The sequence below is a fragment of the Accipiter gentilis genome, chromosome 7 (genome assembly GCF_929443795.1).
Source record: "Accipiter gentilis chromosome 7, bAccGen1.1, whole genome shotgun sequence".
NCBI lineage: Eukaryota > Metazoa > Chordata > Aves > Accipitriformes > Accipitridae > Astur > Astur gentilis.
This window is the reverse complement of record NC_064886.1, coordinates 17,971,251-17,989,474: the sequence shown is the minus strand read 5'-3', so window position 1 is coordinate 17,989,474 and position 18,224 is coordinate 17,971,251. Positions and strand designations below refer to the sequence as shown.

At 41.2% G+C, this 18,224-nt stretch overlaps 2 protein-coding genes across 2 annotated transcripts; both read right to left on the bottom strand.

Annotated features, from left to right (window-relative positions):
- Nucleotides 1-250: 250 nt before the first annotated feature.
- On the bottom strand, nt 251-8,663 carry DDX55 (DEAD-box helicase 55). Its single transcript, XM_049804461.1, has 14 exons — nt 8,538-8,663; nt 8,112-8,162; nt 7,937-8,023; nt 7,242-7,333; nt 7,064-7,126; nt 6,190-6,339; nt 5,516-5,705; nt 4,859-4,941; nt 4,328-4,459; nt 3,244-3,336; nt 2,451-2,565; nt 1,581-1,749; nt 913-1,205; nt 251-418 (listed from the first exon to the last, which is right to left on the bottom strand). Exons 1-14 carry the CDS (start codon nt 8,643-8,645, stop codon nt 251-253), a joined length of 1,794 nt encoding a protein of 597 aa, XP_049660418.1. The 5' UTR covers nt 8,646-8,663.
- Nucleotides 8,664-9,817: 1,154 nt separating this feature from the next.
- Nucleotides 9,818-15,984, bottom strand: TMED2 (transmembrane p24 trafficking protein 2). The gene is made up of 4 exons (XM_049804468.1): nt 15,730-15,984; nt 14,137-14,329; nt 11,641-11,748; nt 9,818-10,567 (listed from the first exon to the last, which is right to left on the bottom strand). The coding sequence occupies exons 1-4, from the start codon at nt 15,907-15,909 to the stop codon at nt 10,443-10,445; spliced, it is 606 nt and encodes a 201-aa protein (XP_049660425.1). The 5' UTR covers nt 15,910-15,984; the 3' UTR covers nt 9,818-10,442.
- Nucleotides 15,985-18,224: the final 2,240 nt, after the last annotated feature.

Genomic DNA, 18,224 nt, shown 5'->3' with positions numbered 1-18,224 from the left:
CTGAAAAAAAACAAAATTAAAACCTACACAAGGCTGCTAATGGAAACCTGCAGCTCCTGCCACGCCACACAAGAGTGGTGCTTTTAGCTTTGTTCTTAACTGCAGGCTTGTTCGTATGTCTTTATGGATGCCAGGTCTCTTTATGAAGACATTAGATCAATTCTGTTCTCTGCATCATTATTTTGTTAGAAAAATACAGTTTTATTGAAATAGGCAGTATTTTAATGTAAAAGTGGCGTTAGAATAACTGTCAACCTTCAGACTCTAGTTCAGTAACAGCTTCTACTTTAAGTCTACTCTGGCTGCCTGTTAGTCTCTTCTCAAACTCTTCTTCGCTAATTTTTCCCTTTTTTAATCTTTTCAAGAGTCTTGTGTCATTCAGCAACTCTTCCATATCCTCATCTTCAATATCAGAGCCCTGTTGGCAGTTGAAAAACAACAAATTAGACACAGCACCAAAAGGTTTTCATTCTGTACAGCTGAACATAAGAGAAGCTTACAACTCAGATTTTGCCAGGAGTATCCAAGCAGGAAATAGTAACTCAATTTCTACCTAAGAAGCTATCCAATTCTCAGTTACACTCATTGAGAATTGAAAAAAGAAAAAAAAGAAAAAGAAATCAAGTACTGTCTACCATCATGCTATACTGCTGGACCTCTGAGAAACAAAAATCTATGCTACTTATGCTGGCAGCATTACTGACTAGCATCAGAGTGCTAAGAAGTTATTTCAGTGTTTGGCTTTAAAAAGCTTCTCTATAATTTTTTTATGCTTTGCCTGTCAAGGTCCTAAAAAGTTAATTTACAGTGGTTGGTTCCATTAATCTAAAATCCCATGGCTCTCTGCAATTTCAAAGTATGTATCTATGCTACAACAATCATATGCAGTTTAATAGAGTGGACACAGTTTACCTCTTCACGCTTCCTTTTAGCTGTTATTTTCTTTTTCTTCTCCCTCTTTGCTTTCTGCTTTGACCAGGCTTTGTTCTTTATGAGTTTCTTTTTCCCTCCATTTTCCTGTCTTTCTTTTCTTTGTTGTTCTAATTGCTTTTGTCTCTGTTTTTCTCTATTTTTATCCTTAAATGAAATGGAGTCTGTATTAACAGTGACTGGAGTAAAGTCTGGAAAACATTTTCCTCTTAGTTCAGGCATCTTTGGCATTTTTAACAATGCAAAACCTTTGGCAAGGCTAGCAAAATCCAGATCTGTTAAAATAAAGATTTTAAAGTCAGTTTCCTGCTGGATAAAAAGTTACTTTCACTAAGTAAGTCACAGAAAAAACCATCTTATTGTATTGTTTGCATTCTATACTTAATACTAGTGACCATACTAAGTCACCTTTATTTATGCTTACGTCAGTTTGGTCAAACTCACTAATTAAACGTTTTCTCTTGAAAACAATGAGAAACAAGTTGCTTGAAAAAATAAGAGTTTTGTCAGAATCTGATACTGCAGAAAGTAAGTCTGAGATCAGGAATCCGTGGTTGAAGCTTGTGGACAAGAAGACTACGTTTTTTCCCAAACCAAATACTGTTTTCTGAAAAGAACAGTAGAAGATACCAGCCTCTGCTGGGAATTACCTTTTATTCGGAAGATGAGATTACATTCGTGTTTGGCATAAGCCTGGACATAAGACACAAAGGCTTTCATCCCTTTCTCAAACACTGCCCGGTCAGCTAGGGCCATGGACTTGAGTTTTGGAAGAAGATCTAACACATTTGTCTGTGGTTTCATTTCCTGCATGGGACACTGAAAGCCAGAGAATACAAATCCAAAGGAAAAGTTCAGCCAAATGATTTTAAATGCACTGTGAAACTTCAAACACACACTTCTTCCCCAGTTAATCTTCAGTCAGCTTTGAGCCCTTTTCCCCCTTCTGCTTGGTTATATCAACAGCCCCACACAACAGATGTCCTAGCCCAGCAGAAGAGTTCATACACTGCGGCTCCAGAGGCGTAATAACATCATCTCATGATCTCATGCCTTACCAACCTATGTTCTCATTAGCAGGCCTGTAGAGAATTTATACAATTAATCCCACAAATGCAGGAGCAGGCACAGGAAATTCTCAGAGTTAAAAATAAACAGCAGAGAGGGTGGAGTGTATGAACTGGTGGTGGCGGGGTTGGGGGTAGGACTGTAAGCCAGTGCTGCCCTTCTGGAAATGTTCAATCAACACACCCTTAGAAATGAAAAGCCTTTCCTTGCTCAATGCATCACATATTCCTGTTACAAACTCAGGAGATAACACTGGGAGCAATCGTGTTCTAAAAGGTAGTTGCATTTGGTGATTAATAAGCAGCTCTTGTCTTTTTTTAATTGTGCAGGTCTGCTAAAACATGACCTATGCATATGACCTTAAGTTCTACAAATTCCGATTTCAAAACTCCTATCGGTAAGCCTGTCCATTTGCTCTTTCCTGCTCTGAGGTAGAATAAAAATTTACTAACCTTTTGGTTGATTGAGAGAAAGTTAACGTAAGATTCTTCCATGGGAAGCAAAAATACAAGTGCACTGCCTACATTGCCAATCCGTGCTGTTCGACCACACCGATGCACAAAAGCACTGAAACAACACAATACAGAGCTAACTTAACAGGAGATGCTCAGTCTGATTTTAAAGTACTAGGCAGTAAAAGGGCAAATCTTGTGGAATGGAAAATAGAGAGTGCTATCTACTTTTGAACTAAACCAATAGGAATTAGTAAAATGCAATACAAGAGATGTGTGGCAGTGCCACTCAATTGTTAGGACTGTATGCTAAAGCAAGGGGTATCTGTTTTGGGGGTAAAGTTTAAGCAGGTTGTAAGGAGAATTATGACAATGGAAGTTAAAACACATGGAAAAGCGGCTTTCGTGTGAGCTTTCGATGTACCATTCCTTGAAGAGCTCTGTCCCCCGTCTCATCTCTCTTCTCATTCACCCTAGTGTCTTACTTCTCGTTATTTATTTGATACTCTCATACTAACCCTTACACCAGAGTTCCTCTTCACACAAATATAAGTGGTGACCACTCATTTGACTTAAGCACACGCAACACAAAGTCATCATTTCAATTCACAGCAGTTACAAAAAAAATTGCAGTGTTTCAACCTCCCTTGTTCATGCACTGTTTTCTGTGTTCACTCAGACTAACTTCCAGGCAGCGATTAAATGTTTTCCACAGTTTGGGTTCCCAATTTATATCTGAACAGTACAGTAACGACCACAAGTAGAGTAAAGGTTTTAAGATCTGAAGTTGTACCTCGCACTGCTAGGTGGGTCATACTGTAAAACCCATTGTACTTCTGGAATGTCTATGCCACGGGCCATCACATCGGTGCAAACTAAAATGCCACTAGGAAGAAAAAAAAGCATATTTTCATTAAACTGTCATTTGAGAAGAGCCAGTCTCCCCCCTGCTGTGTATTCTGCATCTACACTGGAAAATGAGGAACAAAACATTTTAAAACATTTGTTTTTTGAAAAGAGAAAAAATATTGTAAGGTAGTTGCAGTTTTCACCAACTAAAATTCTACGTAACATTATGAAAAGGAATGTGATTTACATTAGATCACTAAGAAAAATCAATTCCCTATTACAAGTTCTATTTTTAAATCACCATGGCATCTACCACAGCTGAACAGAATACTGTAAAAGTTTTATTAAAAGACTTAAGTTGTTCTTCCAGTCTGCTGGTAATTATTTTTCTTATAATATAAAATGCTAAAACTCAGGTCCCATGCAATAAAAAAAAAGACAGCTAATGAGGCAAGAGTCTCTTAACAACATCCTGCAAAGCTGACAAAGAATACTTTTCTGCAGGTAAATTACAGCATTGTGTGGCCATATTCTTGTTCATATACTAATAAAAGAGTATCCTGGATCTCCACTCTGGTTACCAATCAGGAAAAGGTTCCCTATCGATGGTACGTTTACACAGCAAGGCTAATGTGCAGTTGTAGCATGTGACGGTACAGTGTGCCCAGTTAAAATAGTAGCACTGATAGCAGCAGTAATGATGGGCTTCATAGTGCTACGTTTGGCCAGCAAGCAGCACAAACTACAGAGGGTCCCAGGCTGCAGGATATCCTAAATCTGTGTACCTGCACCTTCCATGCTGCCACACGGATTATCTAAATTAGGCTGGACATGCACCAGTCACATTAGCACTTTGTTTGTGATCATACTTTGAGTACCTAAGCATGTTATCATAAATAAATTCAGAACCAGCTGGTAGCATCTTTCTCCTCAGCACAACGCCACTTCCGCACTAAAGTGGCAGACAAAATTACATATCCCTTACTATTCTTACTTTTGGCTGGCTTAGCCTGTTCATATGTTCTTACCCTGGGAGCTTCCGAAACTCAGTAAAGATCTTGTTACGCTTGTGCTTCATTTTCCCGTGAATGCTCATTATTTTCACTTGTTTAATTAAGGATTCCAAAGCCTTCCCATAGTATTCCACACAGGCACACGTGCTGTTGTGATACAGACAGACATAAAAGCAAAAGATTACACTGCATTTTTAATCTGGTTTAGACAGCCAAGCTAGAGTGGCCTGAGATCTTTCAAAAATATACACTATTGCCTATTTTTATTCAAAATATGTACATCATTTTTATAATTAACATCATAATATCATCTAGAATGCCTTACTTTAAAAATGCATATAAAATTTATGTTTTGCTTAATAAAGTTCAACACAATCCTGACATGAAGCAATGATCAATCTCTTTTTAGGCACCATATTCTACAAGATAGCTATTAAAATTAATTGCTTTTAAAATAGTTGTGTCTTTGTCAACATAGGGCACAGTTTTGGAATTTAAGTAATAAAACACCATACTGTTTTCACAATGAAACACAAACAGAATTACCTGAAAAAGACTAGATGTTTTTCTTGTTTGTGCTGACGAAGAAAATGCACCAACTGATTAAATTTTTCATCTGCTTTGCAGATCTATACAATGCAAAAGAAAAAAAAATAAGAAAATGGACTTGATACAAAGTGATCTGCCAGTTTCCTCCATTCATTGTGCACTGATAAATGCCTACAGGCATAATTTCGTAATACTGACCATCTGTACCACAGTTAATCATGTGGAATATTACTCTTTTATGTATCTTAAGTAAAAGCAAATACTTAAGCTCCCAGTCTTCCCATCCCCAGCCACGATACCTCTCCTGCAGTATTACCTCAAGTATCCCTCAGCCACTTTTCTGGACTTGCCAAAGTCTTGTCCCATACCCATTCACTACAAGCAGGTCAAGGAGCGACAGCACTGCAGCTAGTTTAGTGTTACAACTCCTGGCCAGCTAAACAAAACCCACAGAGCAGGAAACAAGAGGGTTGCTAATTTACATCTTTCTCCTTAGCTTGGTTACTGATCTTTGGAGAACCTGCAAAAGTCTTTGAGACTTCTCGTTCCTCTATTAATGTGATCCTAACTGGCCAAGACTTAAAAACTTATTGATAGAACCAGGAAAAAAGAAGAGGGGAACAAGAAACCATCACAAAGCACAGAGGTTCACACCATATAATAGTTCTCCAGGCGTGTTGGAGTTTTTTGTGTGTTGCTTGCTGCCATTCCCTTCTCTTTCACGGAGATGCGGACAGGATTCCGGAGGCCTGCTCTCACTAGGTTCTCCACCTCTTGAGTCTGAGTTGCTGAGAACAGACCTGTCCGTCTCTGCTTGGGCAAAAAGTCCAGAATGGCATTTAAACTGCAAGTAAGCACATGTAAAACATAACTGTCCCAATACTTCCCTCAGAAAGAAGCTTAATCACTGGAAGTAAGAGCTTACAAACAAAATAGTTTTTCTTATCAAATGCCAATCTTCTATTGAACTAATTACCTTAACTTTGAGAGAAAGAGAAAAGAGACATCAAAGCTTATTTGTTGAAGTGTTTTAAGCCATTCTGATGTGTAAATAATAATACTTAATCAAGCATTAATATAGCATGTGCTAATATAGATCAGAAAAAAAAAGACATTTTAAACTCTGTATGCATCAAGGATCCACTCTTTCCTGATTCTCTTCCCCCTTAGCAATTGCTTTATGTAGCCTTCGGAGCAAGGAGAGATAAAAGAACAAAACAGAAGAAATCTAACTTTAAAGGTCATTGTAGGCCACGCTCGTTCACATCAATCATATATGAACTCATTTAAAACTTCAGAAGTATTACCAAAATTTATTATTTAAATACCTTGCTTCAAAGCCCATATCTAGAAGTCTGTCTGCTTCATCTAATACCAACACATCAAGAGACTTCACACAACTGGCTAGATCCAGCCCGTCTGCTTTTCTTCTGAACAGATCCTCCAAGCGGCCCGGTGTAGCTACAATGATGTTCCCACTGTTTGTGAACAAGACATGTAGCAATTTTGTAACTGTGCAAGATAAGGACTTTGGGGGAGCTGCCAACATTATTATCGCAGCACAAACCTGTACACAAGTCGACTGCATTCTTCAATGAAACAATTTCATTTTGTCACTTCTAACTCTATTCATGTCTCAGTGCCTTTCAGACACTATGTTGATGGGAGAAAAACAATCAGGTGAAAGCACACCATTTGTGATAAGAAAAGTTTAGAATATAATCAGCAGCTATGGAAAGCACCTATCAGCTAGAAGAAATATTTGGTACCTCTATGCAAAAACCAGTGGCAAATATGATTGCTTCAAGACTTCATCATCAATATGAGCACCAGTTCCAGAAAATTATTCATCAGCACAGTCTCAATCTCACTAGAGCCTACTGCTAGTACAACATTTACAAGAAAGAAGGAACTGAAATATTCAGTGAAGAGTTTTCAGCTCACCATGCTGCACACTGTTCTTCACCCAAACAGCATGTAAATGATACTGATTTCACATATGATCCTTTCCTGTTGTCTCATTATGGCATATCTTACCCAAGGAAAAGAATCCACAACTTCCTCAGCATACACCTAACCCACTCATGCATTACCATCAAATTTTAGCACCAGCAAGACCAAAGCCCTAATCTCAAAACCCTAAGGACACGGAGAAAACCATGGCTACAAGGTACTGATAAAAGTCATTGACAATCAACTCACCCGTGTTCTTTAAATTTTTCAACATCTTCCATGGGATTCCTACCACCAATTAAAAGAATCTGACTAAGACAATAAAACAGAAAGATTTAGGTAATCTTTAAGTTTTGCTAGTGTACGAATGACAGAAGTCCAAAAAAAAAAAGGAACTGTGGTCACGACCAGCCTAAAGTTCACTCACCTAAACCTGGGGAAGTGTTTTGTAAAATGTGATAGCACCTCATCAATTTGAATAGCTAATTCTCTCGTTGGTGTGATAATTATAGCTCCAACCTGCACATGAAAAACAAAAGGAATTTGTGGAAAATAACAGACTAGAAGTAAGATTTGGGAAAAATTCTCCCTTACAAGCTAAGCGAATACGAGCCATATTTATGATCCCAGTTTTAGACTAAACATTTCCATAGAAACACAATAAAGTATACAAAATAACACAAAGTATCTATGAAAGAGGCATTATACCAATGTGCAAAATACCCCTGCTCAAAGAACAGTATCTAATAATGAACTTTAATAGTATGTAACAGTGCAAGCTCCCCATACACTAAAATGTATTCCAAGTCAATGGATGCTGAGAAGCATTCAAAAACTCTTGTTTGCAGTACATCATTGTATTTGATATTTTAAGACATTTTTCTAACAGCTCAGAAACCTGTTTTGACCATGTCAAATAAGAAGCTGTATCTAAGTGCAAAGAAAGCATCCCAATATTTATTTTCAAGTTTTAAACAGTTTGCTGTCACTGCTATATCAAAGAGCTGAGCACGTAGTCACTTTATGTGTATGCAATTTTCCTTATTGGTATTTTTCCTGAAGTCCTCAAATCTTGTCGGCACGTCATAAAAATATACTCAGAACTGAATAACTTGATCTTACCTGCATTTTCTTTAATTTTTCTTCCCGTCTGAGAAGAATTTCCAGTATGGGAATGACAAATGCTAAGGTTTTGCCACTGCCTGTTACCTGTGAGACAGGAAACAGAGTCAGCCCTCCCTCAGCTCCAGAGACAAACCAAGAAAAGCAACAGGCTCAACCAAGAAAAAGCACTCACCGCTTCTGCCGCAACATCTTTGTTATTCATGAAGAGCGGAATGGTGGCAGACTAAAAAAAAAGAAAAACATCACATGAACGGTTGAATTGGCTACGGCGGAAGTAAATTTCACAGAGGCTAAATCCCCACAAGAGACATCCACGCTCTCTCTAACCATTACCCAGGCAGAGCCAGTGACTGGAAGCCAAGGGCTGCTGCAAAATCCAGTGACTGCTCCGACCTGCGCCCTCGGGGCTGCGACCGAGCCCACCGACACCGCCCAGAGGGGACGGCGCAGCCCGTCCCCAGACCAGCACGGGCTGGCCCAGGCGCTGCTGACACCGCCCGCACCCTCCCTCCCCAGGCCCTGCCTCCGCGCCGGTGCCCCGGCTCCCCATTCCCCGGGACAACCGCGGGCCTGGGGCCGGCGGGGAGCGTCCCCTCACCTGCACCGGGGTCATGCGGGCGAAGCCGAGCTCCCGCAGCGCCTGCAGCACGCCCGGACTCAGCGACACGGGCAGCGACTCCCAGCTCCCCTCAGTCACCGCCTCCATCTTGGATGGGCCTCTCCCCCCACGCCCCGGGGTCCGGCCTCGGCGGGGCCGCCCGGAAACAGGCTCCGCAGCACTTTGGTTCCGCGTCCGCTGCCTCCCGCCTCACCCTGTGGGGTTTTTGCCTCCTCTCAGAGAGAACTGGGCAGTAAACACCTGGCTATAGTAAAAAAATCGTATTTCTGTGGCAAGCGGCCTATCACAGCGAGTACTTCTGCGGGTCATACAGGAGCACTGTGTGTTTGCTGCCCAGGGTGGAGCAGCAAACCCATTCTACATTTAGAATGACCTGCGATTTCTTCTACCTGCCCACAGAGTGGGATGAATGCCTGATATCCTAAGAGATACTCTGTGAAAGAGCTTTGTGCCAAACTATACTTCCTTAAAGTACCAAAGAGAAAAAAAAATAGAGACACTTTTTTTTTTTTTAAAGAATTTGTTTATTTATCGAACCTGGGTCATATTTAGATTCACAAGCAATTTTTAAATGTACATCTTAGAATTCAATTTTAAGTGTTTTACACAAAAATATTGGCACACAACAGTTACAATAAGGTGTAACAGCCACCTTTCTGAAGAACTGCTGCAAGTGTTTGCCCAAGGTTGAAAAAACTTTACCTGGAACATGAAAACCTGTAACAAATTTTAAATTAATTGTACAAAACTGTTGTGTGTTACTTGTAGAGGCTCACCCCTGGAAAAGACCCCACCCCACCCCCAAAAATGATTACAACTAATATACATCAGTCACAACATAATCCTGGCTCAGCACCCACATCAGACGCTTCTTTAATTTTTAAACCAATCTTCAGATACCGAGGAAAGTAACTTTATACAAAAACAAATCTACATGTGCCTGAAAACAAAAACACACCAGTATTTAGCATTATGCTAATTATGATCAGATAATGGCAGAGACTGCCACTTAACTTAAATACAAGGGCTGCATAGCATCACAATAAACCCCCAGAATCATTAACCCTTTGGCACCAGGAATCCAGATTTCCTGAACACTAACGCATTCTGCAAGAGCGCCAACAGTCTGAGCTTTGGACCTGCAAAAACCAAAGGGTTAACCATTGTTTGCCAAGACACTGCACACAACTGGCTTCAATATAAAAACCTGTGAAAGACTAAAAACCATATGATGAACATTCGGTAATGAGAGGAGAAAATGTATTTTCGTATCGACCATTTAATTTAAAAAAACTTTGGGAATAAGTTGATGTAATTAGGATCGTTACTGAAGACTTTCTTTTAAATAGCAACTAGGTATGAATACTAGGTCGGAAGTGGTCAGCTGTCTTCTGTTCATTATCAGAACAAAGTTCCAATCACTTCTCCTTGGCAGTTTATATAAGTGAAGAAGGGATTATTTTGATTTCATAACGCCTACTGCAGGGTTAAAGATGTCAGAAATGCAAACAGTCATGTTAGGGCCTTGTACCATTTCCCTAGATAGAACTGCAAGTACTTAGGAAAACAGAGAAAAAAAGTTAGAAAAGACATCAACATTGCTTGTTACTACAGTTGAAATACAGCATTTGCAGCTTGCTTGGACCTCGCTTAGCATACAGACTAGGCAGATTTAAGTGAAAAAAATTATGCCAATTAAGTGACAAGATTTCAGCACAGCTTTTGCTACAGAAGATATATAAAAACAATTCATTTTTAACTAGGAAGGAACATAAGCAAATAAGTTTTACAGTTCAGTAAAGAGGGTTCAGAAACTAAATGACTTTTTTGTGACCAGGATGTTTGGTAGACAGTGAACTGAAATCCGGGACCAGAAAAGTACTCTTAAACAACCCTTCGGACTTCAAAAAACCTCTTCAGGTAGTAGATTTGTCCCAGTGTCATGGCAACTAGTACAAGAGCTTCAAAGAATGACCAAAGAACCACTCTGCTGTTTGTGTTGTCATTAACTGGAAAAAAAAAAAGAAAAAAAGTAGTAAGTAACAAAGCATTTAAAACAAACTTAAGACACACTTTGTCACTGAAACTGAAGTACTGCACATAAACCACTGATATTTGTATCACGTCATTAGAAGTGTCCCAGAAGGACTCTGCAATCTTGGAGATGAGATCTGAGAGCTGAGGAGGGGGTATTTTTCTGAACAGCTTGAGCTGTGCTATGCAATGGTAAAACATCTGGTTTTAACCTCAACTTTGGACATACACTGCAGCATCTTTCTCTATTCTGCCCACCTTCAAAGAGGCCAGACAGAAGCTTGTAACTGCCAAACAGAAGCCACTTGCTTTTTCAAGTTACGGCTGCATATTACAGTCTCAAAGTCAAGTGGGAAATTTCTACAGGTTCGTCATCTTTGGTTCTAAAAATTCAGCATTTTCTTAAATCAGACCATTAGTAACAAAAGTCATAAAACTGGAGATACTCATAGGTTCAAAAAGTTAAGGAGACAGTGCTTTAATATAATGTTGTATTTTTACATTAAAAATATTTGCCCTTTATTCTCACTGGGCTTCTAATGCACCACTTAGCGCTCTCAGTCATACTTTAAAGCTGTATTTCAGAAAGTGAGGATTGTGACTCAAGAGTTAACTATATTCTATACTTGGAAACAACAGTAGTTCTGCTCTATTTCAGCAAAACATTTTAAAAAAACCCCTTTGGCTCAATTATTAAGCCACACCCACTTTAAGGATGAAGTAATAGTTCAACCAAAGTCTATCCCTGGGAACCATACCATTACTGATATCTTTGTGAATATACCATTCAAAGAACTATCGAATTTACACCAATTAAGGAAAGATTGTTTTGCATAACAATCTATTACTTAAGAGGTAAGCCAATTTAAAGAAGATTGAAACATCAACTACATTCTTTACTGTGTGGGCAGGTCCTTCAGAACTTGTTCTAATTTTTTTATTTTTTTTTTTTTAGTAACTTTGAATAGCTTTCATGGGCTTGTATTTTAAATCACATTTTGTAAGTTCATCTGAGAGGGGAGAAGGCATTTAAGTCAAAGACACATACTTGCTCTATGTATTCTTTCACGAACTTCCATGTACTCCTGTTCGTGCTTTACAGCTGTCATGGCCACTGCTAACTCATTAATCATCTCTTCTAGCTTGTTCTGATGAGCTGCGGAATAATTTCAGAAGCATCAGAAAGTCTGTTACTGACTCAAAAAAACAATTTGTTAAAATTTATGAACAGTTACACTTAATTTCTTGTCGCATAAGAAGTTCTGAAAAATGCAGTCTGTACAGCTGAAAACTTTCTATCTTTACAGCAAAGTAAAGTTTAGCTTTCCTAGTGCCACTTTTCCTAACACGTCTCTATGGTATTTAATAAACGGGAAAACTTTCTCCACATCCAACTAGAAGGCAGAAGACACACAATTTAGAGTCAGTACAGACCACTTATTTCCAATGAGCATACTTTTCCAGAAACAGAATGTAAGAACACATGAGATCAATACCACACACTAGCATCTATTTTGCCAATATCGTCCAACATATTCCAAGCAAATTGTCTTAACATTATAGCTTTTCCTAGTTGTTAAGCTTGCAAAAATAGAACGACTGAGAATTTAGCTTAAGATCATGATGCTGGCAAAACGAGATCACTTTCTGAAGCAACATTTCATATCTTGTCATCTTCCAGTTTAGCTGAAGCACAGCGTTCAGCAGAAACAATGCCAAAGGGGCCTGGCAGAGGGCAGGAACTGGCTTCAGGTTCTGATATGTCGTGAAAGCAGAAAAGGAAAATACCAAACCAATGATAACAGAAAACTAGCTTGAGAGAGTTCAGCAAATGGAAGGATCAGAGATCCAAGATTTAGCGATTTGACATCAATCACAGCATCTTTTAAATACACTCATGCTCAAAGAACTGTCCATTTACAAATTTATAAATTATGCAAGTAATTTTCAAAGTTTTCTAGCGTCAAGAGAAGTTCAAGATACCATTCCACAGACACACCCCGGGCAATCAGCTCTCTTAAAAACAGTCACAAAAAACAACACATTTGCCATTGAAGGGACATACTTGACTTTCAAGCTACCTTATTACGTTTTTATTTATAAACTAAGTACTTCAGATCACAATCTGAAAATAAAGCTACTCAAAGTACACACCTTACAGGGAAGAGTCAAAGAGAGGACCAGAGAATAACTCATACAAGTTACAATTAAAATCTAAATAGTTGTGTAAACCACACTCACTTGGCTAATAATGTAAATCCCTTACTTTCACTGCCAACTGGTCGTTGCAATAAGTGCAGTTTATCAGTAAGAGAAAAAATTGCAGTTGCAGGGATTGTTTATACCCACTCCAAAAAAATACACTCAGGAAAAACTGTTTGCCCTAAAAATTTAAAGCTACACTACTATTTACAACAGATATATTCAGACTCAATAAAAGATTTAACCGAGTCTTTCTGCAGAAAAACAGAAGTTAGGAAGTTGTTACTTTTTAAGTGATATCTAGCACTCAATGCACACAGTTATTTGCTTGCTAAAACAGAAAACAAGAATTTTTTGCCTTTCTAGCTAGTTAGTGATTTCTAAATAAAAACTTTGTCACTTGTTATCCAACACATTCATTTATTTCTTTTACAGCAAATTACAAGTTTGAAGTTTTTCCCCTTGTAACACTACTGATAATTCGTAAGCTAAAAGAAGGAGCTTACTGCTTCCACAAGCCCTTCATTACTCAACACCCACTTTAGCAATAGAAAGCAAATACTGTCTAAAATATCCAGTGTTCTTGGATGTTCAGTGTTTTAGTTTAATTTCACCTAAAACTCCCAATTAAGTCTTCTGTTAGCCATAAATAACCACCTGAAGACAAACTGTCACGGACAGTTCAAGGACCTGATCCCAAGAGCTGCTAACTATATAAACCTCTCGATGGAAGCTTGCAGGTGCTCAGCATTGCTCAGAATCAGACCTTTTATGTAGTTTATTAAAAAAGACATTCTCATGCTACAAACAAATGTTACAGAGAAAAAGCAAACGTTAGCTGTTAGTGAATAAACATATGCAAAAGACAAGATGCTAATGAGCTTTCAAAAAGCAGTACACATACCATCCCAGGTATCTCCACCACCTAGAGAAAAGTGTAAGAGATGAACACAAGTACAGGACAAAAGGCTGCAGATAAAACAGTAATTTACACAGCTAAGAAAATTTTTATATTAGCACATTTATCAAAGAGCTCAACTAATGCATGTAGTAGTCTACATACTGCTGAGCAAACTAGAAATCAGAGAATGAACCTGATGAAAAGACTAAGGATGAAAGCATTAGTTTCTGCAGATGGCCAACTGATTCCCTGGTGATTTTGCGCTAAATCGTGTAATGAGGTCTAAAACCATCCATACCCATTTTAGCTGTGCAAGAGAACAGCTAAATAGACAGCCTGAAGAAACAGGAATTCTGAGATTCCTAGTCAAGTTCAGAAGTCATGCACATATGGAAAAAGCTCCTGAGCCAGAGCTCATTTCTTTACAGGAGTCTTCCTCACCTTCTGTCTCCATGTCTTGCCCCTTTGGAGCTTCCCCGATATCAATAGTGAACATCACTATCTTGGGAGTCATGGTGGACATTCTGTTGCTAAAGCAAAACTTGTAAGTCCCATCCATGTGGGCGGCAAACGTGTATTTTCCACTGGACTCTCGATCGCCTTTATAAATTCCTTTATTATCAGGCCCTGTAATCTGGATGGGGAAAACAAATTATCATACATTTTATTTAAAATACAGCGGTTTTAAATACACCATTACAGCACTGCATGCATATTCTGAAATTATCTGGTCAGATTTACTAATACCATCTGTAATCTGACTGGTTTGGCATTCTTAATACTTTCCCTCTCACAAGTCAACAGCAGTGATGTTTTTCTGCACAGAGATATTTTTTTTAAAAAAAAAAACGAAAACAAACCAAAAAACTTCTTGGTAAAGAAAACCATACATAAGCCTCTCTTACTGACCAAGATTACTGACCTTCCATACTCAAGATAAGAAGCATTCAAGAACAAGTAAACCAGCTATTAACAGCCCTGGCTGTTAGCCAAATTAACAACTGCAGGGGAAACCTTATGTCTGACATTTGAAGGAAAACAAAAAGGGAAGAAAGACGTTCTCCCATATGTCAATACTATTGTATTGACAATACAATAGTAACTGACTACACTTGTGTATTGCTGCAGTTACCGTTTCCAATGGACTATGGGCCTGAATACGGAGCACTCAGGGTGACTGTGATCTTAAGACTTCCATCCCATCAGGCCACCGAACGCTGCTGCTGAGCTTCCGTTAGTGACATCTGTATGGGATTTCATAGCTTCCTGACTCTGTCCCGTATTCGAGCGATGCGTAATTTTAAACAATTATATTCATTCTCAGCAACAACTCTCTCATGATGAATTTATCCCAAACAACTATCTACTCTTCACCAAGACAGAAGGAATTCTTTTTTATTATTCTCCTACTGGTGTGAGTGAGGCCTCAATGAGGAAAAGGACTTACCTACTACTTTCCAGACAGCAATCAACCTGATTAAAGACAACACCTTCTGATTCAAGGGAAGACACGCTGCTCCCAGAATAAGCAACAGGTTTTTGTAAAGAGTAACCCTATTCCTTCTTCCCGCCAAACAGTTTATTATGACAAGCCTACACCGAGCAGAATAACGAAGAAAACCTCCAGAAAACGGCCCCGAAAGCAGGAAGACTGCCTCCCGCAGCAACAGCGGAAACGACGAGCAGCCTTAGCCGAAGCACCTCGTCTCCTCCCGGACGGCCCAGGCCACCCGCCAAGGCCCGGGAGCACTCCTGTCCAGCAAACCGACGGCGAGACCGCCCCACGGAGCCCCGGCGACGAGGCGGGACGGCCCCAAACTTCACGGGCGGTTTTTCAACCCCCCTCAAACCGGCATTCGCCCCCTCGCCTCCACAGGGCACCGACGCCGCTGCCCTCCCGGGCGCTGCCCGGAGCCGCCACGGCCTCCCCACCCCCGCACCCGGCGCGCAGGGCCCGGCCGCCGGGGCAGCCCTCCCCCTCAGCACGGCACCCGCAGCCCAAGGTCAGCCCGCCGCGGCGGCGTCCCTCCTCACCTCCACGTCGATGTCCAGGAAGCCCCCCTCCGCCACCTCGAAGATGAGCCCCATCTTCGTGCCGGAGGGCACCCGCTCCAGGAAGCACTCCTCAGCGTGCGCGTCGATGCTGACGAAGTAGGCGGCAGCCGGGGCCGCCAGCGCGGCCAGCAGCGCCAGCACCGCCCGCACCGGCGACATGGCGGAGCCCAGCGGGAGGGGGCACCGAGCGGCGGGCCAGCAGGAAAAGGGGAGGGGGGGCTTCCTCCTCGCGCCACGCCTCTTCCGGGGCACGGGGCCGCCGCTCATAGGCCGGCACGGGCCCACTGCCACGTACGGCCTGTGCTACGGTGGCCATTGAGGGACCGTTCCGAAAGGGACCGCCTCAGCCCTGAGGCAGGGACCGCGCGGCGCAGGAGGCGAGGCCCGCCCTCGGGAGAAACCAGTGAGCACGGGGCAGGGGCAGAACCGCGGGGAGAGGAACCAATCAGAACGAGGCGGGGAGAGCTGTCCTGTCAGAAGGAGCGGGGCGCCGAACGGCATTGGGCGGGCAGCTGAGGGGGCGTTGCCCGGCTACCGGGGGAGGGACGGCGGGAGCGCGGGAGGCCGGCTGGCGGCTCCTGAGGGGATTTGGGCGCGCGGCTGTCGCCGCAGTCGTGCGCGGCCGGAGCTGCTGAAGCCCGGGATACCCAAACTTGCTACAGCAACGCAGAGGTTTGGGGAGCAGCTGACGACCAAGAAAGTAACGGGGAAGCCTAGTTTGTGGGCTATTCACTGCTCACAAGAAAAAACAGTCAAGATAGGCGGCAGGCTCCTGCACCACCCATGGCAGACTGCGCATAAAAAGCCATTCCTTGCATGGCCATGCTTAAATGCCGATTTTCAGTTAAAACTTCCAGTCGGAAATATGGAAGGTCATGCTTGAACTTAAGGAAGTCTGTTTTCGTGACTAGCTGATTTAATTATCCGCAGAAGATTTAAAGACTAAAGCACAATCTGGCTTTCTAGTGAAATATTTATGTGTTTGCCTCTGCCAAGTAAGCGCCAGTTATTGTACTCAGACATTGCATTTGTCTTCAGTTGTATGACAAATGTTAACCCAAATACTTGATTTGTGTAAGTAAATTCTGCTCATCTCACTCAAGCTGCCAGTTTTGAGCTAGCAGAGCTGGCTGTGTTAGTACAGGCTCAGGGTGTGGACATGTGTGAAAAGGAAAGCTTTTGGCAAGAGAAGCATGAACTTGAGGAGTTGCAGGTCAGGTACGTGACTGGATAAAAGACCTCTCCTGCCGAGTCACTGAAAACTCCTATTGTTTTCAATAAGTTTGGATCATGCCAACATTGAACCTACTACTTTCCATAGCATAAACTGCTGTGCTGGTTTTTCATCTACCTCAGTAGTAGTTTTAGTCTTGTCACTAGTGTGTTCTCGAACTTATTACTTTTTTCCTCTACATGCATTTGTACATAACAATGGGAACTCATTTAATACTAAATTCTGGTGGCATGAACTCTTTTTTTCTCGTCTATAACTCGGACAAAATGATGATTTCACAGCATATCTGTTCGCCTGAGGTACTGCCGAGTGTTCTCTAAATGTTCTGCTCATACTGCTACCCCTCCTCGTGCTTTCGTGAGCAATCTTTGCCAGGAAAGGATGACTACTCCATTATTCATCCTCATGCTCCCTCTGGAACTTTGTGCAATATCCTGCGGTGTTCAATTTTGGCAAAAAAATTCATGAATGATATGTAGATATATTTTCACAGGATATCATTGATTATTATTGTAAGTTAGACAACTGAATGTCAAACACAGACGTTTAGAGGCTGTTTTGTTATCCTTCTGGCTGCCCAGCTCAATGAAGATGAGTGCCTACTGGCAGCGCATGAGGAAGATCGAAATTTTGTAACTTGTGACAGAAGGAGATAGTGACAGTATTGCATGAAGAAGTTTGTCTGAGCGTCATAGTGTTGCATTTCACATCATTCATACCTCCCATTCTCTTGCATTGGCCTTCTGCATCTGCCAAAAATAGAGAATTAGTGCAGCATTCATTCACAACACGCAGCACGTATCAGTCACTCCAGGCCTGGCTTTTGCAACTCCAGTTTTAATTCTCCTGACTAGTTCCAGTGTGTGATGTTATTCATAGTACCTTTTCCAAAAAATAACGCATTATTCCTACACTGCATACAGGAAGTGGGGGGAGTTGGAAATAAAATTATTTCAGGGCACATTTAATTTATCTGTAAAGACTTATCTGGAGCACCTCTTACTAAACACCGTAAGAACATTTAAAAGTGCACAGTCACGCCTGAGGGCAAAAATACTGAAAAACTTGACCAGAAAAAGACATTTTGGTTTAGTTTAAACTCCTCTGTAAGTGGATCCATGCCAGCAAACCACTCGGATGTATAAAATCTCCACTGATACTCTGAACACGTGTACAGGCGTAAAGACTGTCTTACTCTGCTCCTGCGGAGCAAGGGCCTAAAAACCCTGACGACGTGCGA

Coding starts and splice junctions, on each gene's coding strand:
- DDX55 (XM_049804461.1), bottom strand. CDS start 8,645: ATGGAGGCGGTGACTGAGGGGAGCTGGGAGTCGCTGCCCGTGTCGCTG. Junction 8,163..8,537: donor CCCGCATGACCCCGGTGCAG/GTGAGGGGACGC, acceptor CTTTTTTTTTAG/TCTGCCACCATTCCGCTCTT. Junction 419..912: donor CTAAAAGGAAGCGTGAAGAG/GTAAACTGTGTC, acceptor AACTGCCAACAG/GGCTCTGATATTGAAGATGA.
- TMED2 (XM_049804468.1), bottom strand. CDS start 15,909: ATGTCGCCGGTGCGGGCGGTGCTGGCGCTGCTGGCCGCGCTGGCGGCC. Junction 14,330..15,729: donor TCCTGGACATCGACGTGGAG/GTGAGGAGGGAC, acceptor TTCCCCATCCAG/ATTACAGGGCCTGATAATAA. Junction 10,568..11,640: donor TGAAAGAATACATAGAGCAA/GTATGTGTCTTT, acceptor TTTTTTTTCCAG/TTAATGACAACACAAACAGC.